The sequence below is a fragment of the Dendrobates tinctorius genome, unplaced genomic scaffold (genome assembly GCF_039654945.1).
Source record: "Dendrobates tinctorius isolate UK_male_01 unplaced genomic scaffold, ASM3965494v1 ptg000243l, whole genome shotgun sequence".
Taxonomy (NCBI): domain Eukaryota; kingdom Metazoa; phylum Chordata; class Amphibia; order Anura; family Dendrobatidae; genus Dendrobates; species Dendrobates tinctorius.
Window position 1 is genome coordinate 8,134,930 of NW_027361910.1, and position 27,681 is coordinate 8,162,610.

Sequence of the window (27,681 nt, forward strand, 5' to 3'; positions counted from 1 at the left end):
CAGCTTTTATGTGTCTGAATGGGGAAATGGCCCGCAAGCTTGGTGTTTCTCTGGAGAGAGAGAGTATTAGAAAATTAGTAATCGAAGAAGCTTTTAAACAAAAGGAAGAACTTAAAAAAAACTCTCAAGGGACGCTTTCTGTTTCTTAAAATGGATGCCTGCACACGTCACAGAGTGAACTATTTTGCCATCAATGTCCGATTTGTTTGTGACAAAAATGAAATAGTTACCAAGACATTGGCAGTAAAAGACACCAAAGCTCATCACACCAGTGAGTTTCTCCAGGTCTTGGTGGAAAAGGTTCTGCAAGACTATGAACTTAAAAAAGAGCAAGTTCTGTCGTAACTGACAATGCTTCAAATATGATAAGTACTATTAAGCTAATGAATGAGAGTAATGATGGTGACCAGCAGCTAGAAGAACATTCTGGGTCCACAGACACAGAAATGTTTGAAATAGAGGAACACAGTATTGTAACTGAGGAGCAAACTGAAGTTGCTTCAGATGAACAGCAACATGATAGTTTAGATGATCTTGTTGAAACTGTGTCAATATGTTCTTTCATTCATCACATGCGCTGTGTTGTGCATACGCTACAGCTGGCTATAAGAGACAGTCTGCAAGAAGGACATGCTGCTGCACTGATTGGCAAGGTGAGAAAATTGGCTACTGTTGCCAGAACCCCTAAAGTTGACTCAATTTTGAAGAGACGTGCTGGAAAAGGGGCAATTATTGATCAAGCCACACGATGGGGCAGTACTTACTTAATGATTCAGCGCTTGGTTGAACTGAAAACCTTTCTTGTAGACATGGCTAACCCTCAACTGACGCTAAATGAAAGTCAGTGGAATCAGGTGACTGAGCTGGAAAAATTGCTAGAGCACCCATTTACAGTGACTAAAAAATTACAAGCAGAGGACTTAACTCCAGGTATTTTCTTAAAGGAGTGGAAGAACCTGATGTTTCGCCTGTCCCAAAGAGGAGGGTTAATTGCAAGTGGCATTGCTACATCAATGAAACGGAGAGAGGAGCTACTATTACAAAATAACATTCTTTTGGCAGCTGTTTATGTAGACCCAATGCATCGGATTCTTCTAGATGATCAACAGCTAAGTAAAGGAAAAGAAGCTCTGTTTGAAATAGCAGTAAGGATGAAAGGGTTGCAGAACAGTCAGGAGGAACAAGAAGAATTTGGTCGTCCTGCCACATCTTCACCCTCATCATCAACTGATGAAGAATTTAATTTCGAAAAATATTTGGATCACAAGGACCGTGCAAAGCGTTCCCGCATAGAAGAAGAGTCATCCCCATCAAGGAACACAGCCAGTACATTTCAGCAGAATTTTTCATGTGCACTAAAAGAAATTGAGAAATTTGACCGTTCATCAAAAATAACAGTGCAACAAGCGATTCCTCTGTATCCTGACATTGTCAGAGATGTTGCCCGAGTGGTTACTGCTTTGCCACCAACACAAGTTAGTGTAGAGAGGTTGTTCTCTGCTCTCAAAATAATTAGATCAGATTTGAGGGCATCCATGAAGGAGGATCTGACAGAGGCAATACTTTTTCTGAGGACAAATTTATAGATTTCTTCTTATTAACTGCATAAAAGTGTTTATTGCATATTTACTTACAGTTTAGAAAAGTTTATAAAAGTTATTTGCTATATTCTAATTGTATTCTAATAAATGTAGTTTTTGCTCTAAGTGGTCTGATTACTTATATGATGGTGAGAAACTGAATAAGCACGATGTTTAATATTTTACAACAGTAAATTTGTTGTTATGAATTGGCCATTTATGAAGGAGTCGGAGCCTGATAAAATCCAGGAGTCGGAGTCGCAACTGTGGCTTACCGACTCCACAGCCCTGCTGGAGCAGCAGGGCAGACTTCATCACATGAAGCTGCTGGTGACGACTTGTTCCCTGTTCCCCACCCCTCAGACACTGCCGCAACATCTCGACCAACTTTTGGTTCTGGCCGGCAGCGTCTGAGGAGTCAGGAAAGGATGACCTTGTCTGACTGTTTGAGTCTAAACTCATCTGTCCAGCACGGTTTCCACACTTATGGAGAACGGTTATCTTCTGGGTTGACCATGATCAATCAAAGTATCATGGAACTCAGAAGATACATGGAACAGATGAATTTAGAATCAAACCAGACACCGAGACATACCTTTTTTCAATCTGTTGTCCGGCAAATGGAAGGTTTAAGTACTCACCAGCAGATGCGTGTGATGCAAGCCTGTCAGAATGCTCTAGTGGAAGTGCTTGCTGAAGCATCTCATCCTCCCCCTGTCCATCCTCCCCCTGTCCATCCTCCCCCTGTCCATCCTTCCCCTGTCCATCCTTCCACCACCATCCATCATACAGCCGTCCCTCCTCCTACCACTCCCTCTCCTTTCTCTAGTTTCCCATTCCATTCTTCCCAGTACCTTCCTTCCCCATTGCATTATACCCCAATGCCCTCACCATACCCACCCCCATATACACCTTCAATGTACCCACAAACCTCGTCTGTCCATCCACTCCCGTCCCAACCACGTGTTAAACCCCCCTTCCACTTCTGGTCCTCACCAACTCCCTCCCCAGTCCTCTACCCCCCTCGATGTGGTCAACCCTGTTAACCCCTCCAATACTATCTCCACCCAACATTATCACACTTTGTAATGTTTTCTGTTATCCAAAAAACATACCAAAAAAAAAAAAAAGAAAAAAAAAAATTTACAAAAAAGGTAATATATACCAAAAAAAAAACTTAAAAAAAGGTTTAAGATACCAAAAAAAATTAAAAAAACACCAAAAATTAAAAAAAAAATATACTGTTATTACAAATTCAGAAATAAACTTTTTTTTTTTTCAAAAAACTTTATTGTGTTGTTTCTTTTTTGCTTCTTTCTTTGGAAATATTCAAATTACACCAGTGGTGTAAAAGGTAAGCACAACACTTGGTAACACAACACACAACAATATTTCACAGTACACCGGTGGTGTACAAGGTACAAAAAAACTGGGTAATATTTCACAGTACATCGGTGGTGTACAAGGTACAAAAAAACACTTGGTGGCACAACATTTGGTACACAACACATGTGAACATTTCAAAGTGTAAAACGCTTGGTACACAACACTTGGTAACATTTCAAAGTGTCACATTTTACGCTTGGTACCCAACACTTGGTAACATTTGTAAGTGTAAAACAACGCTAGGTACACAACACTTGGTAAAACTTTATGCTTGGTACCCAACAATTGGTAAACTGCAAAGTGTAAAACTTAAAAAAAAAAAAAACTTGGTAAACCAAATCACATGTTAACAATGCTTGGGAAAACCAAACACTTGGTAAAATTTCAGTTAAAAAAAAAAAAAAAAAGTTACTCACAATTGGTATAGAAAATTATATCATGTCATCTTGCCAGTCCACTTGTCCCTCTGGTGTCACAAAATAGTCTGCAAAGGTGTCCCTCATTCTTGCCACTGAGCCAGTACTCCGAAGTTTGCTGCTCATAATCCCACAAGGTGGTTTCAGACAGATTTTCATCGATGGAAACTGGTTCGTTTGAAAGGACAAAATTGTGCAGGATTACACAGGCCTTCACCACCTCATCCACAGTCTCTGTTTTCATTTTCATGGCCGTTAACAGGACTCTCCATTTGGCAGTTAAAATTCCAAATGTGCACTCCACCACTCTGCGCGCTCTGGTTAACCGATAGTTATAGATTCTTTTCCGGTGTGTTAATCCACGAATACCATATGGTTTGAGTAGGTGTTTAGAAAGCTGAAAAGCATCGTCACCAACGCACACAAAAGGCTTTGGTGGGCCTGTTGTTCCAGGGAGTGGTCTTGGAGGTGGGAAGTCAAAATTGTCTCCATACAAGCGACGGCCCATGGTGGAAATCTTGAATACCTGAGAGTCATTAGAACGACCGTATGCACCCATGTCCACGGCAATGAATTTGCAGTTTGCATCCGAAATGGCCATAAGCACAATAGAAAAGTATTTCTTATAGTTGTAAAACTGTGAACCAGATCCCATAGGTTTCACAATCCTGATATGCTTGCCATCCACGGCACCGATGCAGTTTGGAAACTGGCAGATTTCTTGAAACTTGTCGGCAATCTCCAGCCACCTCTCCTGTGTTGGCTCTGGGATGTATTCCTCGTGTAGAGAATCCCACAATGCCCGGCAGGTCTGTTGTACAATTCCAGCAATAGTTGAAATCCCAATCCGGAACTGGAAATGGAGGGAGGTGAAGGATTCTCCAGTTGCCAGGAATCTGTTAAAAAAATGGAAAAAAAGTAAAATTAATACAAACTACAAGCCATAACATAACAATAAAAGCCTGCAGAATCTGAAACATTTTAAAAGGTAGATAACTTACCGAAGGGTCACCATCAAACGCTCCGCCGGTGATATAGAAAACCGCATTTGTGTGTCCCTTCTCCAGATTTGTTCTCCAACACGATCCACCAATATCTCAAAGAATTCCAGCCTCATGCGCACGTAGTTGAAGAACTTGTCCGGATTATCCCTCAATTCCAGGTACAATGTGGAAAAAACACCACGGGTGAACCTCTACGCATTAATGGGATGAATCCACTGGCGCCGTCTCCTCATACGCAGGATTCGCAATCTTCTTTTCTCGCTCTCGAGAGCAATAATTGCCAACCGATTCAAGTGAAGATCCAATTCCACACAGAAGCTGTCAATACTCGCAATAACTCCTTCCAGACTCGCACTAACTCCTTCCATCGCTGCCACTAGCTCTAAAACCTTTCAAAGAAATTGTATCACAACACCCTAGATATATTTCTCCCTAGTTTCCAGTATCCAATCACATTTGAGAGCATTTTCCAAGAGCTAATCATATTTGGGAGCATCCCATTTTGGAGGAGTGGAAAAACGGATCCAACGGATGTGAAAAACGGATGCCAATGATCCGTTTTGTTGAGGATCCGCACTAAAATCGGTATAGCGGATCCTTAAAAAAACGGATCCGTTCCATCAGCTTGTATCCGTTTTTATACATTTTTTGCGGATCCGCCATTTTCAAATTTTGGCGGATTTTGACTGATGGCAAAAAACTGAAGTGTGAAAGAGGCCTTAGCGATGTACCAGCGATCCCGACCAGCGATATGACGCGGTCAGGATCGCTGGTACATCACTAAGTGGTCGCTAGTGAGCTGCCACACAGGCAGATCTCACCAGCGACATCGCTGGGGACGGGGGTCGCTACTTACCTGTCACACTAGGAGATCCTGCGTCCTCCCGCCCGGCTCCACGCTTGTCGCTCGTCTCTCCACAGGAAGCCAGCAGGAAGCTGACGACGAGAAACAGTCCTGAACGTTCTCGCGCGATCAGCGATAACCAGCGGGGGAGCCGGTCGTTGGTAAGTATCAGACACAGCGATATCGCTAGCAATATCGCTATAACGTCACAAGTTATAGCGATATTGCAAGTGATATTGCTTAGTGTGACAGTACCTTTAGAGGGGGCAATACACAATATTAAGAAATGGGGTATGTAAACTTTAGATCAGGGTCATTCGGATGTTTTGGGTTGTCGTTATAATTTAAAAATAGAAAACACGGTACGTAGTTTGACAATACATGGCTTCACCCTGCCACTAACCATGCGTGGATATATATAGATATATATATATATATATATATATATATATATATACATACACACACACACACACACACACATACATACACATATACTGTATGTGTAAGCAAAGCCACAATCTGGAAACCATAAATGCTTACATTTGATGACTTAATTATTTGCAAGGTGCTGCATTTTTAGAAATCATTTGCTAGCTATACTGGGAAAACGAGATTATAAACTTACCATCTGTGTGTCAGGTCGAACCTTCTGCTGCAAAACTTTTACATATGCATCTGTGCTGTCATCAACTTCAACTCTACCAAAATATAAATAGGAAATGCAAAAAATATATTTAGCTCAATTGTGACTGGATGTTTTAAGCTTGCTACTTGTATACTAAATTAGTTGACCAATTTACAAAAAATAAAATGGCAAGTGAAAATTTGAAAATTAATCATATGCCTTAAAAGAAAAGCCACACTTGGATGAAAAAAGAAAAATATAGTTTATTAAATAGTTTATCTATCTATATATATAAAATTGCCTTAAATTGTCAGTCATGCACTTCCGTCTGGATGTCCCCGAATCCCATAATCCACTGTGCCGCACCGGAAGTACGCCGACCGCCATATTGGAATACCCAAATGATGGGTATTCTATTATGGCACCGCTGGTGGTACCAGGCCCTTCCACAGTACCTCTAGCAGGACACCGCCGGGATTACCCGGCCGCCTCTGCTGGACCCGCCGCCACCAGACCAGGCACACCGCCTGCCCACCCATCTCCGTACAGTCACAGCCGGCAGGACTCCCGCTGCCGCTGAAACCCCCCGCCCCTCCCCCCCGCTGCCTGCCCACCATGTACATACACACACGTAAACACACACACACGTACACACACACATGTACTCACATACACACACACACGTACTTACATACACACCCCACACACACTTCCCTCCCGATGCGATAGCATCGGGCACAACCTCTATATCACATATTTTGCTATATTTTTTATAGCATCTCTACACAAATTCCAAGAGAAAAAACACAAAAATTGAGCTTGGTTTGAGTTGGTACACATGCAGCACACAAATGCATGTTCACATGGCCAAAAAGTATACAAAACCTAGAAAAGACAAAATGAAAACAAGCCTGCTATAATTAAATAAGTAAAAAGCAAAAGTGCATTTAAATCATACAGAGTTCTTAGTAATGCTGTATTTGATCAAACATAGCATAAAAGCCGTCCCTTCATTGTTTATGGAGGAAATAGCTCAGATTTCGTAATGGCCCATAAATCCGTCAGACAAATTGAGTCCTGTGTGAACAGAATCAAAGATTGCAATGAATTTGCATTCCCAAACTCTGCGATACTTCTGTGATTTGAAATTGCCTTGCAAAATAACAACTTTCATATTGTATATGTTGTGTCCTGGACCACAGAAATGTTTGGCCACAGTTAAATGGGTCTTTTTGTCTGTAATTGTATGACGGTGAGACCTTATTTTTGCTCTCAGTCTCTGTACTGTTTCTCCAACATAGAGGCCACCCACAGGACATATATTGCATAGAATTAAATACACTGCATGGGAAGAGGAACATGTGAATGTCCAGGGGATCTTATAGCCCTGCTTTGTGTGTTGGGGATTTGGATCTTCATTGCTAAACTGGAATATGAATTTTTAACATCCTGCACCATCAAACCCTTTGCCTATTTCCATTACATCGATGACATCTTAATAATCTGGACTGAACCTGAACAAGAACTTCTAAATTTCCACGAAAAATTCAACAAATTTAATCAAACCATAAACTTGACATTGGACCACTCAAAAATCAACTTCCTAGACACCACCATGAAAGTCCAAAATGGTTCATTCAAAACATCAGTGTATCGGAAACCAATTGACCGTCTCACATACCTCAGATGGGACAGCTTCCATCCTAAATACATTAAAAAGTCAATTGTCTACAGCCAGGCCCTCAGATATAACCGTATCTGTTGTGAATTCTCATTCTGGGCTCCATCTGGTCAGATTGACAGAGGTTTGCCACCTGATAATGATGATGACGATTGGAGATCTTGGGTTTCTGACTGGTGTATTTAAGACTGCTGACTTCCTTCAATCCCTGCTGGCGATTTTCTTCTTGTGCCTTCTGAGGTCTGATGTCTCCTGCTCTGTTCCTGCATGGTTCAGCTAAGTGGTTCATTTGTTAATCTTTTTGCATTTGATCTGGTTTTGTCTATCTCTGCTTTGTGCGGGTCAGCTTGCTCCTGTTGGGGCTGTGCTGGATCACCGCCCATGTTACTGCTTGTGTCAGTTTGTTCTGTCCCCTGTTACATTGGTCTCTTTTTGCTTTGCTTTCAGTATATAGCAGAGCGCTGATATAGTGGGGGCGAAGTCGTGTGACTTCAGTGTTTTTTGTGCATCAGACGTGTTGGATTTTTAAGGGTTTTTGCGTGATTGCAGACAGTGTCTTTCCTATCCTGTTTAGTAAGTTTGGGCCCCATCATTCGCTCAATTTATTTTTCTGCCTGCGTTTGAGTTTTCATCTTGTCTCACCGACAATATAGGTTTGGGGGCTGTCTATTCCTTTGGGGTCTGCTCCGGAGCAGTTTAGATTTCACCTTTCTTGCTTTAGGCTTAATTAGTTCTCTGGCTGTGTGAGGCGTCTAGGGCATCATAGGTACGCTTCACGGCTACTGCTAGTTGTGTGGATAGGATCAGGGGTCTGCAATCCGCTTAGTTACCAACCTCTCTGGTGGCTTAGCCTGGTCCTGCTATCCTCCTCGGTGACCCATTCATAACAGTATCACCAGCCTTACTGTAGACTGTAGTCATCTCCCTGCTGCGTGGCGATCCCCAGGATTGGGCATTTTCTTTGACACCCGGAGATTCTATTGTGGCTAATGTGGACGCGTTTTTTCAAGCCCTGGGGTTGTTGTATGATGAACCTAATGCTATTGATCAAGCTGAGAAAACCTTATTGGCATTGAACCAGTGTCAGGATTATGCAGAGTTATATTGTCAAAAATTCCGAAAGTGGGCGGTCCTTACTAAATGGAATGACGATGCCCTAGCAGCTCTCTTTCGGAAGGGTTAAGCAGAAACCATAAAAGATGTTATGGTGGGATTTCCTGTCCCCTCTGGTCTTGACAACTCTATGTCATTGGCCAATCAAATTGATCGGCATTTACGTGAACGTAAAACTACACGAGAGGCATTGCCGACTTTCAACCGAACTTCTGAACCCATGCAATGCGATAGGGTTTTGTCTAGAGCGCAACGTCAGGAGTTTAGAAGGCGTAATAAGTTGTGTTTTTTCTGTGGGGACGCCTCTCATACTATTTCGGTCTGCCCAAAATGAAAAAAAGCGTTTTGCTCACGCATTTGCGGTGGGCAGTGTACAGCCTAAGTTCCTTTTGGTGATTACCTTGATCTGCTCCTTGTCTACATTTTCCGCTAAGGCTTTTGTTGATTCAGAAGCAGCTTTGAATCTGATGGATTTTGACTTTGCCAAACGTTGTGGTTTTCCCATGATACCCCTGCGGACTCCAATCCCTTTGAGGGGTATTGATGCTACTCCTTTGGCGGAGAATAAACCCCAGTTTTGGACCCAGGTGATAATGTGGGTCGCCCCGGACCATCAAGGGAATTGTAAATTTTTGGTGATGCATAATTTGCATGATACTATTGTTCTAGGTTTTCCTTGGTTACAAACTCATAATCCTGTTTTGGACTGGAAATCTGTGTCTGTGGTGAGTTGGGGTTGTCAATGTGTTCTTAGTAACACTCCTGTTTTCTCCACCTCTCCCCAGTCTCATGATATTCATGACTATTTGGCTGATTTTTCTGATGTATTTAGTGAGAGTAAGTCTGCGTCTTTGCCTCCTCATAGGAGTCATGACTGTGCAATTGAGTTAATGCCCAGGTGTAAATTTCCCAAGGGTCGGCTTTCCAACTTATCGGTACCCGAACATGATGCTATGCGATGTTATATCTAGGAGTCGTTGGAGAAGGGTCATATTAGACCATCCTCTTCAACTTAAGGTGCTGGGATTTTTGTTGTGGCCAAGAAAGATGGCCTTAATGAGCCATGTATTGACTATTGTTCCCTTAACAAAATCACTGTTAAATATCAGTACCCGTTACCCCTGATTTCTGATTTATTTTCCAGAGTTAAAAGTGCCTGTTGGTTTACCAAGCTTGACCTCGGGGGGGGGGGGGCGTATAATCTTATTCGCATCAAGCACGGGGATGAATGGAAGACGGTGTTTAATACCCCGGAGGGACATTTTGAGTACCTGGTGATGCCTTTTGAGCACACTAATGCCCCTTCTGTCTTCCAATCTTTTATGAACGATATTTTCCGGGACTTTGTGGATAAGTTTTTGATCATTTATCTGGATGATATTTTGATTTTTTCCAGTGATTGGGATTCTCATGTGGAACATGTCTGGACTGTGTTCCGGATTTTGAGGGAAAATTCTCTGTATGTTAAGGGATCTAATTGTCTCTTTGGTGTACAGAGGATTTCATTTTTGGGATTCATTTTGTCCCCGTCTACTATTGAAATTGACCCGGCTAAGGTACAGGCCATTTATGATTGGGTTCAGCCCACTTCTTTGAAGGCTCTCCACAAGTTTTTGGGTTTTGCTAATTTCTACCGTAAATTTATAAGTAATTTTTCTATTATTGTTAAACCACTGACCAATTTGACCAAAAAGAGCACTGATGTGGTGAATTGGTCCCCAGAGGCAGCCTCGGCATTTCAGGAGCTTAAGCGGAGATTCACTTCTGCTCCGCTTCTACGGCAACCTGATGTCTCACTCCCATTTCAGGTGGAGGTAGATGCTTCTGAGATTGGTGCAGGAGCCGTTTTGTCCCAAAGAGATCCGGTGACTTCTAAGATGAATCCCTGTGCCTTCTTTTCTCGAAAATTTTCCCCATCTGAACGTAACTGATGTGGGGAATCGGGAATTGTTGGCCATGAAATGGGCATTTGAAGAGTGGAGACATTGGTTGGAGGGAGCTAGACATCAAGTTGAGGTCCTCACCAACCACAAGATTTTGATTTATCTTGAATCAGCTAAACGCTTGAATCCTAGACAGGCTAGGTGGGCCTTGTTTTTCACATGTTTTAATTTTGTGGTCTCTTTCCTACCGGGCACTAAGAATGTTAAGGCGGATGCCCTTTCTAAGAGTTTCTTTGCGGATTCTCTTGATGTGACCGAGCCTACTACCATTCTAAATGAGGGTGTAGTTCTTTCCGCCATCTCACCCGATTTGAGCCGTGCCCTGGAGGAATTTCAGGAGGACAAACCTGAACGTTGCCCTATGGGAATATTGTATGTCCCTGACCAGTGGAGGAAAAGAGTAATGTCTGAAATTCATTGCTCTATGTTGACTGGTCATCCAGGTATTTTTGGTACCAGAGATTTGGTGAGTCGGTCTTTATGGTGATGTCAGGAATTTTGTGCAGTCCTGTGGGACTTGTTCTTGGTCCAATCCCTGTTCTCGTTTTAGTGGTTAGTGGATGCCCCTGCCGGTGCCCAGGAGGCCATGGACCCATAACTCAATGGATTTTATTTCTGATCTTCCTGTCTCTCAGAGAATGACTAATCTGGGTGATCTGTGATAGATTTTCTAAGATGGTCCATCTTGTACCACTCCCAAAGTTGCCATCTTCTTCTGAGTTGGTGCCCTTGTTTTTACAACAGGTGGTTTGTTTGCTCGGGATTCCTGAGAACATTGTGTCAGACAGAGGAGTCCAGTTTATTTCCAGATTTTGGAGAGCTTTTTGTTCCAAACTGGGAATTCAGTTATCCGTCTCTTCTGCATTTCATCCTCAGAACAATGGGCAGACTGAGAGAACAAACCAGACTTTGGAATCCTATTTGAGATGTTTCATATCTGATCAGGATGACTGGGTCTCATTTTTGCCCTTGGCGGAATTCACGCTAAACAGTAGGGCTAGTTCTGGCACTTTGATGTCGGCCTTTTTCTGTAACCTTGGGTTTCATCCTTGATTTTCTTCAGGGCAGGTGGAATCTTTGGACTGCCCAAGTGTGGATTCTGTGGTAGAGAGAATGCAGCAGATTTGGGACCAAGTAGTGGATAAGTTGTCCCACTCTCAGGAAAAGGTCCAACGGCTTTCCAACCGGCATATGACCATTGGTCCCCGGTTTAAAGTGGGTGATATAGTTTGGTTGTCTTCGAAAAATATTCCTATGAAGGTTGCGTCTCCAAAATTTAAGCCAAGATTCATTGGACCTTATAAGATTTTGGAAATCCTTAACCCCGTTTCTTTCCGTTTGGCTCTTCCAGTTACGTTTAAGATTCATAACGTTTTTCATAAATCTTTGTTGAAGAGGTTTGTGGAGCCAGTAGTTCCCATGGCAGCACCTCCAGACCCTGTATTGGTTAAAGGTAATTTGGAGTATGAGGTAGAGAAGATATTGGATTCTTGTTTGGCTAGACGGAGACTCCAGTACTTGGTCAATTGGAAGGGTTATGGCCAGGAGGATAATTCTTGGGTCTCTGCTTCTGACATTCATGCCGAAATATTGTTTCTTGCTTTCCATCGGTCCCATCCTGACCAGCCTGATGGCGTGGATGAGGGTTCGGTGACCCCTCCTCAAGGGGGGGTATTGTTGTGAATTCTCTTTCTGGGCTCCCTCTGGTGGTTGCTGAAGGTTGTGGAGCTGGTCAGATTGACAGAGGTGTTGCGAGTTCTCTTTCTGGGCTCCCTCTGGTGGTTACTGGAGGTAGTGGAGCTGGTCAGATTGACAAAGGTTTGCCACCTGATAATGATGATGACGATTGGAGATCTGGGGTTTCTGACTGGTGTATTTAAGACTGCTGATTTCCTTCAATCCCTGCTGGTGATTTTATTCTTGTGCCTTCTGAGGTCTGATGTCTCCTGCTCTGTTCCTGCATGGTTCAGCTAAGTGGTTCATTTGTTAATCTTTTTGCATTTGATCTGGTTTTGTCTATCTCTGCTTTGTGCGGGTCAGCTTGCTCCTGCTGGGGCTGTGCTGGATCACTGCCCATATGTTACTGCTTGTGTCAGTTTTTTCTGTCCCCTGTTATATTGGTCTCTTTTTGCTTTGCTTTCGGTATATACCAGAGTGCTGATATAGTGGGGGCAAAGTTGTGTGAGTTCTGTGTTTTTTGTGCATCAGACATGTTGGATTTTTCAGGGTTTTTGCGTGATTGCAGAGTGTCTTTCCTTTCCTGTCTAGTCAGTTTGGTCCCCATCATTTGCTGCATTTGAGTTTTCATCTTGTCTCACCAAAAATATATGTTTGGGGGATGTCTATTCCTTTGGAGTCTGCTCCCGGGCAGTTTAGATTTCACCTTTCTTGCTCTAGGCTGAGTTAGTTCTCCGGCTGTGCCGAGGCATCTAGGGCATCGTAGGTACGCTCCACGGCTACTGCTAGTTGTGTGGACAGGATCAGGGGTCTGCAATCCGCTTAGTTACCAACCTCTCTGGTTTTCTGGTGGCTTAGCCTGGTCCTCGGTGACCCATTCATAACACGCATCTGTTCCAGTCCTAAGGACAGGGATGAACACCTAACCCAGCTTAAAATGTCTTTTAAATCAAGGTTACCATCCCACCTCCATTGATGATCAGATCATTAGGGCCACAAGGATCCCTAGAAGTCAAGTACTTCAATACAGAAAAAAAGAGGAAAATCATTGTGTACCTCTGGTAGTGACCTACAACCCACAGCTTGAAATATTTAGAAAAACTGCTAAGAAAGTTCACCATATCCTACACAAGGATGACCGGTTAAAAATATTACTGTCACGATCCATGTTGGATTGTGACAGATTTAGCACAGATAACCTTTTTACCCCCGGTGGCCGCTGGGGTTATTACACTGTAGTTGCTTTGGTTCTGGTTTTGCCCCCGGTGGCCGCTGGGGTTATCACATGGTGCAATTCCAGCAGAGCAAAGCTAAGTTGTGTGTTTTCCCTGTTTTGTTGTATTTTCCTTGTGTGTATTAGTACAGCGGTGGGATTAGTATCTGCACCATCCCGTTCACTAGTAAGGGATAGGTGCAGGGCGAGCTAGGGATTAAGGTATCCTGCTCGGAGACAGGTGAAGAGCCTGTATAGGGAACGTTAGGAGTGTTCAGGGACACTGCCTCAGGGGAGTGCAGGAGGTCTCCACGTCCCCTATTGCAGGGACCCACCGTTGTAACTGTTTCCCCGGTGTTACCCTTGTTTGTCCTGGTTTTAGTGCCGTCCTGCTGGTCGCGGCACAGAGGACTGGTCACTCCGTGACAATTACTCAAATAATCCCCCTTGCTATGTTACAGGCAACCTCCTAATCTAAGAAACATCATTATCCAAAGTTCAATGCCCTCAGATTCACCAAGAGGGACATATTCTTGCAATGGGAGAAGATGCAAAACCTGCATTCATATAGAGACCAATGACAAGATCCAAAACCCCAACACACAGCAGGACTATAAGAACCCCGGGACATTCACATGTTCTTCTTCCAATGTGGCGTATTTAATTCTATACAATATATGTCCTGTGGGTGGCCTCTATGTTGGAGAAACAGGACAGAGACTGAGAGCAAGGATGAGGTCTTACCGTCATTCAATTACAGACAAAAAAACCCATTTACCTGTAGCCAAACATTTCTGTGGTCCAGGACACAACATATAATATGAAAGTTGTCATTTTGAAAGGCAATTTCACATGACAGAAGCATCGCTGAGTTTGGGAATGCTAATTCAGTATAATCTTTGATTCTGTTCACACAGGATTCAATTTGTCAGAAGGATTTATGGGCCATTAACAAATCTGAGCTATTTCCTCCAAAAACAATGAAGGCACCATCAGCCCTTTGATCTCACATGTATATGGGGAACTTTCACACCACTTATCTAACTTACCCAATTAAGGATTCTCTCTTTATTGAAATGACCATGATATCACACCATGCCTATACTCTTTACTGTATATAATTAGGTGTCTTCAAATATTTTGTTATATCAGCCTGATGAAGGGACGTAAGCAGTCCCGAAAGCTTGCTTTGTAAACATCATTCACTATGTTTTGTTGACCATCAAAAGGTATCACACCCACAAGATTCCTATTTTGTTTCTCTCAACTGAGAGCACTTTATATATATTTTTTCTACTGGCTAACACAGTACCAAACTACTTTTTTTCGAACCAACAACATACACACACACACATTTATACAATACTAGCTGAAGAGCCCGGCGCTGTCCGGGCATAGTTACTAACTACGGATAGTTATAACAAATTATAATGATTATATTATATATATATATATATATATACACACATACAGTATACTGTATATACACACATACATACTGTATATATATAAAGCTGAGTGTAGAGCCCCACCCACTCCGCATAGCTACATTCACTATAATATCCCACATCATCACGGTAGCTCTGGCTGACGGACTACTACCACTAATATCCCACATCATCCCGTCAGCCAGAGCCACCGGACAACTACCCCTAATATCCCACATCATCCCGTCACAGCCGCCGGACTACTACCATTAATAATCCACATCTTCTCTTTAAAGCCACCGGACTACTACCCCTAATATCCCACATAACCCCGTCAGCCAGAGCCACCAAACTACTACCCCTAAGATCCCATATCATCCCATCAGCCTGGCATCAAAAACAGAGCGCTGAGTGGATTTGCCCTGATTTTCATACCAATGATCCCTTTCATAGAAGCCTGGGGTCATAATCACAGCTCTGAGTGGAACAGTCCTATTTCCATACCGGGGATCCCGTTAAGAGAGGCCTGGGGTCAAAGCCAAAGCGCTGGATGGATTTGCACTGACTTCCATACCAATGATCCCTTTAAGAGAGACTGGGGTCAGAACCAGAGCACTGATTTAATTTGCCCTGACTTGCATACCAATGAACCCTTTAATAGAATCCTGGGGTCAGAACCACAGCGCCGAATGGAACGGTCCTAACTTACATACCGGGGATCCCTTTAAGAGTCTTGGGTCAGTACCAGAGCATTTGAAGGCAATTGCCCTGACTTCCATACCGGGGATCCCTTTTAAGTGACTCTGGGGTCAGAACCACAGCGCTTAAAGGAACAGTCCTATTTCCATACGGGAGATCCCTTTAAGAGAGGCCTGGGGTCAAAACCAAAGCGCTGGATGGATTTGCCCTGATTTCCATACCAATGATCCCTTTAAGAGAGGCCTGGGGTCAGTATCTGAGCACTGAGGGATTTGCCCTAACTTCTATACCAATGATCCCTTTAAGAGGGAAGATGTGCCTATGGGATGGAGGATGTGTGATGGGTATATGGGCAGGGAGGGGGGGATTAATTTCTGTCATGTGCTCTCTGCTCCTTTATGGGGGGCAGACAATGGCTGGGAGCTTATGTTCCCAGGGATGCTAGATTTCTCCCACCCGGTCACTGTCTGCTGAGGTGTTGTGGAGTGGGAAAACTGTTGCTCATAGCAACCAATCACAGCTCAGCTTCTTTTAAACAGCTCTGGTGAAATGAAAGATGCTTAGTGATTGGTTGGTGATAAACACACACACATACATTCACGTATATGTATATATATATATATATATACATATATATATATACATATATATATATATATATATATATATATATATACACACATGCTAGAAATAGGCCCGATGCTATCGCATTGGAAGTGCAGTGAAATTGATATTTGTGTATGCTTAGTGGTGCTGACAGGAGCAGCTCGGGTAGAGCACACAGTTGTGGCTGTTACTGCGCCTGCGCGGGAATTGCGGCCACGAACTGCGCAAGTGACATACACGTCACCGCTACTCCTGCGCATGCGTAGTAATGATGCGGCTGTTATAGTTGACATGAGTATAGGCTGAGGCAACTAACTGCCACGGAAAACTGGGTAAGCTTATTGACACGCCCTGGTATGTGTGGCTCCCCCGTCCCTGTCATGGTATGTGTGGTTCCCCCTGTCCCTGTCCTGCTTTGTGTGGCTACCTCCGTCCCTGTCCTGCTATGTGTGGCTCCCCCCGTTTCTGTCATGGTATGTGTGACTCCCTCGTCCCTGTTGTGGCATGTGTGGCTCCCCCTGTTCCTGTCGTGGTATGTGTGGCTCCCCCCGTCCTTGTCCTGGCATGTGTGGCTCCCTCCATCCGTGTCCTGGTATATGTAGCTGCCCTCATCCCTGTCCTGGTATGTGTGGCTCCCCCTCCTGTATGTATGGCTCCCTGGTCCCATTCCTGTATGTATGGCTCCCTGGTCCCATTCTGTACGTATGGCTCTCTGGTCCCATCCTGTACGTATGTGGCTCCCAGGTCCCATCCTGTATGTATGGCTCCCTGGTCCCATCATGTATGTATGGCTCCCTGGTCCCATCCTGTATGTATGTCTCCCTGGTCCCATCCTTTATGTATGGCTCCTTGGTCCCATCCTGTATGTATGTCTCCCTGGTCCCATTCTGTATGTATGGCTCCCTGGCCCCATCCTGTATGCAAGGTTTTCCTTGGCTCGACTACCCCGGTCCTCACTCGTCCTCATGCGGTGGCTGCAACATTCCTGCATCTGTTTTCACGACTTCCAGCAGCACTTCCTGTATTCAGAGGTCAGGTGATACTGCTCACTAAAGTAATGAGTATGCACTCCACGCCTATGGGCATGGAGACGTGGCCATATTCATTACTTTAATGAGCGTTACGTCACCGCTGAATACAGGAAGTGCTGCTGGAAGCCGAGAAAACAGAGATGCAGGGACGCTGCAGCCACGGTGCCAAGAGTGGGTGAGTATGCTGTCACGGCTGCTCTTTCCTGCCGCCCCCCCCTCCCCCCCGCTGGCTTATACTCGAGTATATACTGTATGTCACTTGCACCTGCGCAAGTGACACTGCAGAGGGGCCGTATGGGATTCGGTGACAGCGGCCAACTAGCAATAAAATATATGTAGATTAACTATTGCAAATAATCATGTACTACAATTATTGAGGTAGTATATGTGTACTAGCTATTGAACCCGTTCTATGCCCGGGTGGCGAGCATTTTTATTGGTATACTAGCTGAAGAGCCCGGCTAATATAATTATCCTCCATCCCATAGTCCCGTGCCCATATACCCATCATACATATTCGCCATCCCATATACCCATCACACATCCTTCATCTCATAGTCCCATGCCCATATACCCATCATACATATCCTCCGTCCCATGCCCATATACCCATCACACATCCGCCATCCCATAGTCCCGTGCCCATATACCCATCACACATCCTCCATCCCATAGTCAACCATTATGACATCATAATGACGGTGAGGCTTGCAACCTAAGATGACATCAGCGTCGCCATGGCAACCATTATGACATCATAATGAGGGGCGGGGCTTGATACACACACTTTTTCCCCATTATATCGCGGGCAGGGTCCTCTCTCCTCCGGTACCAGTTATGACTTGTATTGTTTAACATTATTGTACTTGTTTTTATGTATACCCCTCCTTACATGTAAAGCGCCATGGAATAAATGGCGCTATAACAATAAATAATAATAATAATAATTATGTAGATAGGGGCAAAATTGTTTGGTGAATTTGAACGCGCGGGGTTAAAATTTTGCCTGACAACATAGCCGGTGCAGATGCCAATCCCGGACATACACACATACATACACACACTTGAGCTTTATATATTAGACTTGCTGAAGAGCCCGGCGCTGCCCGGGCATAGTAACTAACTGTGGTTAGTTAAAGCAAATTACAATTATCCTCCATCCCATGCCCATATACCCATCATACATATTCGCCATCCCATAGTCGAGTGCCCATATACCCATCACACATCCTTCATCTCATAGTTCCATGCCCATATACCCATCATACATATCCTCCATCCCATAGTCCAGTGCCCATATACCCATCACACATCCTCCATCCCATGGTCAACCATTATGACATCATAATGAGCGGCGGGGCTTGCAACCTATGATGACATCAGCGTCGACATGGCAACCATTATGACATCATAATGAAGGGTGGGGCTTGATACACACACTTTTTCCCCATTATGTAGATAGGGGCAAAATTGTTTGGTGAATTGGAACGCGCGGGGTTAAAATTTTGCCTCACGACATAGCCTAGGACACTCTCGGGGTCCAGACGTGTGACTGTGCCAAATTTTGTGGCTGTAGCTGCGATGGTCTCCCATCCTGGTATGTGCTGCCCCCCTCCTATCCTGGTATGCATGGCCCCCTCACCCCTCAATCCTGGTATGCATGGTACCCCTCATCCCCCAATCCTGGAATGCATGGTACCACTCATCCTCCAATCCTGGTATGCATGGCCCCCTCACCCCCCTTTCCTGGTATGCATGGCCCCCTCATCCCCCTATCCTGGTATGCATGCTCCTCTCATCCCCCTATCCTGGTATGCATGGTCCTCTCATCCCCCTTTCCTGGTATGCATGGTCCCTTCACCCCCCTTTCCTGGTATGCATGGGTCCCCTCACCCCGCTTTCATGGTATGCATGGTCCTCTCACTCCCCTTTACTGGTATGCATGCTACCCCTCACCCCCCAATCCTGGTATGCATGGTGCCCTCACCCCCCCCCCCCCCAATTCCTGATATGCATGGTCCCCCTAACCCCCCAATCCTGGTACGAAAAAAAACCACTCACCTTTCTTCCCTGTGTTCCAGCGCTGTCCGGTTCTGTCGGAGGAGTGTGGTGCCAGAGTACGCGCATGCCCATACTGCGCTGCCCGGCGCCATATTGCTGAAGACACACTACAAATGTGTCTCTAGTAAAATGGCGCCGGAAGAGAAGCGCTGCGGCAACGCTCCTCTCCGTCAGGTCCTTCTCTGGTATCACACAATCAACAGAGCAAGCGAAGAGTGAACAATTCCAAGACCTTTATTCAGGCAAAAATACGAAAAGGTCCATATTCAGTCCACCACACAAAGGATAAGATAGTCAAGAATAAGAATGCAGTCCAGTATCAGGATAAAATGTCCAGGGAAACGAGATTTCAAAACTAGCACCAGAGGATAAAAATGAGTCCTTCTCTCTGAAATGCAGCCTTTTCACCATCTTGTCTCTACCGGAAATGACTTGTCCAGCTGCCGTTCTTCCCCCCACCCCCTTCCTTGTCCAGGGGTAGTCCAACAAGTTGCCTCCCAGAGGAGAACAAAAGGCCTTAGGGATTAATGCACTACAGGGGGTCATCAAGAGACAGATACAGTGAGGCTGTAGGCTTACAATGTAATAAGAAAAACACTATGAAAATAACTGGAGTAGTTAAAAATAGGAATATACAAAAAATGACATCCACATAACATATCACACCATCACAACCTCTCCCCCCCCCATAATAAGTGAGCACGCCATGAGGTCTACACAGACCTCTGGCCTGCTCACTTTAGTCCACATTGCTCAGTTATTTATAATTCCTTGTACAGTGGCAGGGGTAGGTCGGCCTGGGGAGCCTATGGTTCTTCTTGTCGAGACAGTCCATCGGCGTTCTGGTGTTGGCTTCCTCGCTTGTATTGGATGGAGAAGCTGTAGGGTTGTAAGGACAAGCTCCACCGCAGCAATCTTCCATTGTCCCCTGATACGCGATTCAGCCATGTGAGGGGGTTGTGGTCTGTAACAATTGTAAAGTCTCTGCCATACAAGTAGGGCTGCAATTTTTTTAGCGCCCATACGATGGCAAGGCACTCCTTTTCAATAGTGGCATAGGCAACTTCCCGATCCAGTAGCTTCCGACTGCCAAAAGCAACAGGATGTTCTTCTCCGGCGGCGTTCACTTGGCTAAGTACTGCCCCAATCCCAAAGGTGGATGCATCTGTCTGCACGAGGAACCTGCGTTTATAATCCGGGGCAGCCAAGACAGGAGCAGTGACGAGGGCAGTATTTAACACTGAAAAGGCATCCTCGCATGCCGTCGTCCACGTCACATTCCTAGGCATGTTCTTGCGGGTCAGGTCGGTTAGGGGCTTGGCCAAGGTGCGACTCTGATGCGGTTCGTGGTGGTTGCTCCCCGGTGGGGTCCGGATGACGTAGTGCTTGAAGGGCCTGTAGTCGGGTGACTGCTCCCACAAATTGGCACTGTAACTCCCCAATGTCGTTCCCAAGGAGGATATCTGCAGGAAGTCCTCCCATAACTTCAATCCAACAGTTTTTCTCCACAACCATAATCCAAACGCACAGAAGCTCGCTGTATATATTTGCGGGCACCACCCGCTAGGACAATGGGAATTCCCGGACCCTGGTAAATTGCCTCGGGTCGAACCACATGAGGGTCAGCGATGAATGCCCCCGTGTCTCTAAATCCTGACACTTTGTATCCATCAATAAAGACATCCTGCAGGTGGCGTTGCCATTGCTCTGAGTAGCTAAAGGACAGAGGCCGGAGTCCGTACGCTCCAGGAGGGTTATCTATGGTGCCGTGGTCGGTGGTCCACTCTGGTGGGGGTGGTGGTAGCTCTTCCTCAGGTGTGGTGGAATGTACAAGGTGCACTGGACGAGGTGGGGCTCCCTCCGAATCCTGGAGGGACAGACAGACTGCAAATGTCCAGGTTGTCCACACCCATAACACCTCCTCTCTGTGATACCCCCAGGTCGTGGTCGGAACTGTTGGGGCCTAGGATTGTGAGGTGCGATTGTCATCGGCTTGCGACTAGGTGGAAGGGCAGATATAATTGGAGGGGGACGGGGCGCGGGAGCAGGCCGTGGTTCATTGTCCAGAAGCCTCCTCCATTGCGGCCGGATAGTAAGGGCTTCATCGGCCAGGGCTGCAGCTCTATCCACGGTACACGGCGTGCGCTCCCGGACCCATTCCCGTACCTCTGCAGGGCACTTGGCAAGAAATTGTTCTATAAGGAACGCCTGTATAACATCTTCCACAGTAAAGGCGTTTTCTGCTTCCAGCCATCTCCAACATGCCTCGGACATCTTATGTGCATACATCCTAAACGATCCCCCCGTGGTGCATGGGAGGTCTCGGAACTTGGCCCCTATATGAGTCTGGGGTGATAGCATGGTAATCCAGGATAGTCCGCTTCACAATGTTATAATCCCGATTCCGCAGTGCATCAATGGTTCGGTAAGCCTCCGCCAAGCTTCCGTTCAGGAGCCCCACTAACAAACGCATCCAGCTAGAGTGGGGCACCTTCATCACAGCACACTGCTGCTCAAAGTCTTTGAAGAACCCCTCCACATCTCCAGAAGCCTCATCAAATGGCTTAAACTCTGTCCGGGTGATCCGTACAGGCTCCCGGATTGTTGGGGTTACACTCCACATTGCGTTACTCCCTTTTTCAAGCTCCATTGCTTCCTGTCTCCGCTGTGCCCGGCGGGCAGCCTCCTCCTTGTACTCCTGAGAGATGCCGGGGCCCAGAACCGCCATCTCTTCATACCACACCAACCACTGGCTTTTCTGGATGGGGATCCCTGTCTCCAGTGCTCGTCCTTCAGACGTCTGGGAGGAGGTGGCCGGGCTAGTGCCCACCAGTAGATCGATTAAGGCCTCTTTAGTCAGTCCCTGGTAGTTCAGGCCCAGGTCTCTGGCTCTCTCCTGTAAACTGCATACAGTCCAATTTCTGTACTCACTCTGTGGGTGGTTCTCCATTGGGTGACGCTCTGTTGATCCCACTGCTGCCACCAGTTGTCACGGGGTCCTTCTCTGGTATCACACAATCAACAGAGCAAGCGAAGAGTGAACAATTCCAAGACCTTTATTCAGGCAAAAATACGAAAAGGTCCATATTCAGTCCACCACACAAAGGATAAGATAGTCAAGAATAAGAATGCAGTCCAGTATCAGGATAAAATTTTCAGGGAAACGAGATTTCAAACTCTAGCACCAGAGGATAAAAATGGGTCCTTCTCTCTGAAATGCAGCCTTTTCACCATCTTGTCTCTACCGGAAATGACTTGTCCAGCTGCCGTTCTTCCCCCCACCCCCTTCCTTGTCCAGGGGTAGTCCAACAAGTTGCCTCCCAGAGGAGAACAAAAGGCCTTAGGGATTAATGCACTACAGGGGGTCATCAAGAGACAGATACAGTAAGGCTGTAGGCTTACAATGTAATAAGAAAAACACTATGAAAATAACTGGAATTGTTAAAAATAGGAATATACAAAAAATGACATCCACATAACATATCACACCATCACATATGCGTACTGCAATTTCCGGCGCAATACACATTCCCCTTACCCATAACTGCTCGATGCCTCCTTCTGCATGGAGCCAGACTGCGGAGGCACATCGCGCTTGCGCAGTCTATAAAGGCTTCGGACAGAGTGACGCTCCTACGGTTATATTATAGATGTTTTCTATTTTTTGACTGACAGTGGTGACACTAAATGTTTAGGGTCAACTAGAGACAATAGCTGGGCCAGATAAGGAGGAGTGGAGGCACCATTTTGTGTATTAGAATTAGGGTGTCAACCCCTGAGGTAAGGTAGGTAGGGAGAGACAAATTAAGTACAAATATATGTGATATAGGTTTATCCTCTGCTAAAAATTTATTTGGTTTCCAACAAAAGGAAAAAAGGTAATAAAGGTAAGATTTTTAGGGCTTTGCTTTTTTCTGGTACATGGGGCAACGATATTTTTTGTTTTTGACAGAAGCCGAGATCCAGCATGTCAGGACGAATTGCAGAAGTCCAAAAAAAAAAAAAAAAAAAAAAGGGTCAATACTGACAACACTGAGGCTTTTCATAAACCTTATGTAAAAATAACTATACAACTACAGATGGCTTTGCATAATGAAAAAAGTAAAATTCTAAATTCCAATGTAGAACTGTGGCACTCAGCATCAGTAAAAAAAAAAAAACAACTTTTGTATACTCACCATTAAAAAACATGTTGCTAAAGGCATTACAGAATGGCATGCGTGTGGACGACGGCCATTTCATGTGTATATCACATTTCTACAGGCTTGTGCACTGCATAAGTGTTTCAACACGCGAAAAGGACGAAAGTCTCATAGCAGCAGGATTTTTAATGGTGATTAGAGAAAAGACTGTTTTACAGATGTTGAGTGCCACATTTCCACATTGGACTGATAAACTTGATACATTTGGGAGTACAAGTTCTTTTTTTTTTCTTCATTTAACCCATAATAAAAGATAAAGTACATTCAAATCTTATACATGTGGGGAGATGAAAACAAAACAAAAATAGTATTAAATTACTGATTTACATATACAGCTGCCTCCCTGCTTCTTTATTATACGTACAAATGTATGTATGCATTACAGGGTATTGTTTACATATTTGTAAGATTCTGATTAGATCTGTGTATACATGTGTGCAAGGAGTAAATGCATTATGTGCATTTTGGTATTTCACATACACATTTGGTGCTCATGCACGAGAGGGGCCTGACAGCACCTAGACCAGGGTTTCCCAACTCCAGTCCTCAAGGCACACCAACAGATCATGTTTTCAGGATTTCCTTTGTATTGCACAGGTGAAGCAATTATCACCTGAGCAATACTAAGGAAATCCTGAAAACATGATCTGTTGGTGTGCCTTGAGGACTGGAGTTGGGAAACCCTGACCTAGACACAGTGTTCTTAGAGTGGCAATGTGCATACATAAAGGTAGATGATACAACTGTGTGTCTACAATTAATCACATACTCCCCTCTGCATTGCAAAGGGTGACATCTGCAGTAAATATTCTCCGGCATAAATTGGCGAATGCCAAGTGAAAAGTATCATTAAATTTATATTGCGGATCTTCTCCTTACAGTCTGGATGACATTTCATAAAATATCATCCAGAAGGCCAGTATTTTAGTATGTACAGGATTTGATATCTGAAAAATAATTTCCAGAGCGAAGCTGTCCCATGTAAACATGCCATCACAGTATGTGTTATATGATCAGATTGCATGACACACTAAAAAGGAACAATTATTACAGGCTTCTTCCTAGTACGTATTTAGAACTTTCCTCCTGCTAAATATATTTTAGAGGCTCTGGGAAAACAAAGGGTTGAATATGTGGACCTCCACTTCATATTTTCCGTATTAGCTGTAACATACATACTTTAATTAAAAATAAATTCAGGACAGTCTTAAAACGTCATATTGGTATCACTTACAAAACTGCTTTGTTCATTTTTATTCCCAGTTGTTGAGACACTTTGAACAGATTTTGTGTAAGAGTATTGGCAGCGTCATAGTTTCTTCGACTGTAAATCAACAACCAATTATCCAGAGGCTTCGCATGAATTAGAATTGGTCCTTTTAAGTCTTTTGACCAGTCTGCAACATGAGCATCGACGTTCACCTATAAGCAGAGCACATGTGAATATTATACTGCAGGAACTAAATATAAACAACCTAAGTTGTAACATATTGATTTTGTATGCACAGAATGTTGAAGATTTATCAATGCAGTTGTAACAGTTTCCTGGCTAGAAAAATTGTGTGAAATTATGCTGCGTGAACTATATTTCCCTGTGTCACATTTCCACCACACATGACCACTCACCGGATTCCCTACGACAACAAAAAAGCCCAAAGAAATGAGGAGGCAAAGAGACATAAAAATTATAAGACCCGTACAACATCTAGTGTGTCCAAGGATGATATCCACACTTAGGTGGTAAATAGAAAACACCTGGAAAATTAACTGAATCAGTCAAAGCTAAACTGTATCCAAGAATAAGAAAGGAGAGGCACAAGATTCCAGTAGAGAGATCCTCCACATTATCATTATCACAGCAAGGAAGAACACTTTCCTAGACTGAAACTGGTGATGTATCTTTCACAAAGGTTTGAAAGAAGGCTACTATAGAGAATTCAGGACCGGATACAGATTCCATGGAAGCGAGGATGCCAGATAACCTGGAGTCCAGTGGACAACAGGAAATAACAAAAAATTCACAGAGCTTTCTCTTGACGGAACTCAGGGTTTGCTAAGATATAGGACAGGTACCTGACCTTATCCACGATTTGAATGAAAAACATGATTCCTTAACCCTTTTCTGACATGTGGTGTAATAGTACACACGTCTGACTCGCCCTGTTGGTGCGGGCTCTGGCGCTGAGCCCGCACATTTCCGGGCACCTGAAATCTGATCTATACAGCTGACATATGCACGCAATAGCCGCAGGTGGAATCGCAATGCACATGCGGCTGTTAACTAGTTAGATACCGCTGTCAATCTCTGACAGCAGAATTTAACTTGCAATTACAGGAAGCTCGTCACTAATACTGCCCATCGGTGTGTTCACCACTCATTACCTGTAGTAATGGCACCTGTTTGAACTTGTTATCAGTATAAAAGACACCCGTCCACAACCTCAAACAGTCACACTCCAAACTCAACTATGGTGAAGACCAAAGAGCTGTCGAAGGACACCAGAAACAAAATGGTAGCCCGGCACAAGGCTGAGAACACTGAATCTGCAATAGGCAAGCAGCTTGGTGTGATAAAATCAACTCTGGGAACAATAAGAAAATGGAAGACATACAAGTCCAGTGATAATCTCCCTTGATCTGGGGCTCCACGCAAGATCTCACCCCGTGGGGTCAAAATGATCACAAGAATCACTCGGGGGGACCTAATGAATGACCTGCAAAGAGCTGGGACCACCGTAACAAAGGCTACCATTAGTAACACACAACGCCGCCAGGGACTCAGATGCTGCAGTGCCAGACGTGTGCCCTTGCTTAAGCCAGTATATATCCGGGCCCGTCTGAAGTTTGCTAGAGAGCAATTGGATTATCCAGAAGGTCATCTATGAAGGAGGAGATACTATTTCTCAGAACAAATTCATAGACTGCACATTTTGGTTGAAAACTGTTCCACTTACTGCATAGTGTATAATAAATTGTAAATATGCAAGTTTATTTGTTCTAAAGATGTAATGCAATATATTTTATGTTCTATCTAAATATCTTATTGTATCATAATAATGATTAAAAGCCTGATGTTACCATTTTACTACAGTAAATGTATCACATAAACAAGAGTCATGTAAGAGGGAGCTGGAGTCGGAAGTTTGCTTACCGACTCCACAGCCCTGGAGGTAGCAAAAACCTGCTGACAGACTCCCTTTAATGTGAAATATTGTTATATTTTCCAACTTCTGATAGAACTGTATTGGGTCCTTGTTGGACAAACTCTTTAACCCCTTCCTGACATCAGACATACTATCCCGTCCATGGGACCCGGGCCCCTATGCCCATGGACGGGATAGTACGTCTAGCGCTATCAGCGGCGCCCACGTGGTGAGCGCCGCTGATAGCGGCCGGGTGTCAGCTGATTATCACAGCTGACACCCGGCACAATGTGTCAGGGGGGGTCACGGACCGCCCCCGACACGTTAACCCCTTGCACACCGCGATCAAACACGATCGCGGTGTACCGGGGGTTAAAGGGAAGCATCGGCAGGGAGGGGGCTCCCTCCGTGCTTCCCTGAGCCCCCCACAGCAGCGCAATGTGCAGCGCTGCTGCGGGGGGCTCTTCCCCTGCAGGCCGCCGGATCCAAGATGGCGACGGGGAACTTCGGGGGCCTGCAGGGAGCTGGCTTCCTCAGTGCCTGCAAAGTGCAGGCATGAGGAAGCCTTCTGCACTGCCTGTGACAGATTGCTGATCTGTCACAGTGATCTGTGATGTGACAGATCAGCGATCAGTCACAGGACAGTGATGTCCCCCCTTGGACAACCTAATCAAGTTAACAAAAAAAAGGTGTAAAAATAATTTTTAAAAAAATCGCTAAATAAATTACAAAAGAAAAAAAATATATTCCCAAATAAATTCATTTTTTGGAAATAAAACCAATAAAAGTACACAAATTTGGTATCGCCGCGTCCGTAACGACCTGCCCTATAAAACTGTCCCATTAGTTAACCCCTTTAGCGAACCCCTTAAAAATAAAAAACGAAGCAAAAAATGATGATTTATTATCATACCGCCGAACAAAAAGTGCTTTTTGTGGGAATAAAATAATTTTTTATTTTCACGCCCGGGCGTTATAAACTTCTGTGAAGCCCTTGGGGGTTCAAAGTGCTCACCACACATCTAGA

At 44.6% G+C, this 27,681-nt stretch overlaps 1 protein-coding gene across 3 annotated transcripts in view; it reads right to left on the reverse strand.

Annotated features, from left to right (window-relative positions):
- PIWIL1 (piwi like RNA-mediated gene silencing 1) overlaps positions 1-27,681 on the reverse strand; it is a 376,145-nt gene that overhangs the window by 72,417 nt on the left and 276,047 nt on the right. For 2 of the 3 annotated variants that reach the window (XM_073557066.1, XM_073557065.1), the window contains exons 13-14: positions 24,746-24,933; positions 5,859-5,931 (exon numbers count right to left, since the gene is read on the reverse strand). The exons of the other annotated variant lie outside the window; for it this stretch is intronic. In XM_073557066.1, coding sequence (XP_073413167.1) covers positions 5,859-5,931; positions 24,746-24,933 — 261 coding nt within the window. The remainder of the gene's footprint in view (positions 1-5,858; positions 5,932-24,745; positions 24,934-27,681) is intronic. 3 annotated transcript variants of the gene reach the window in all.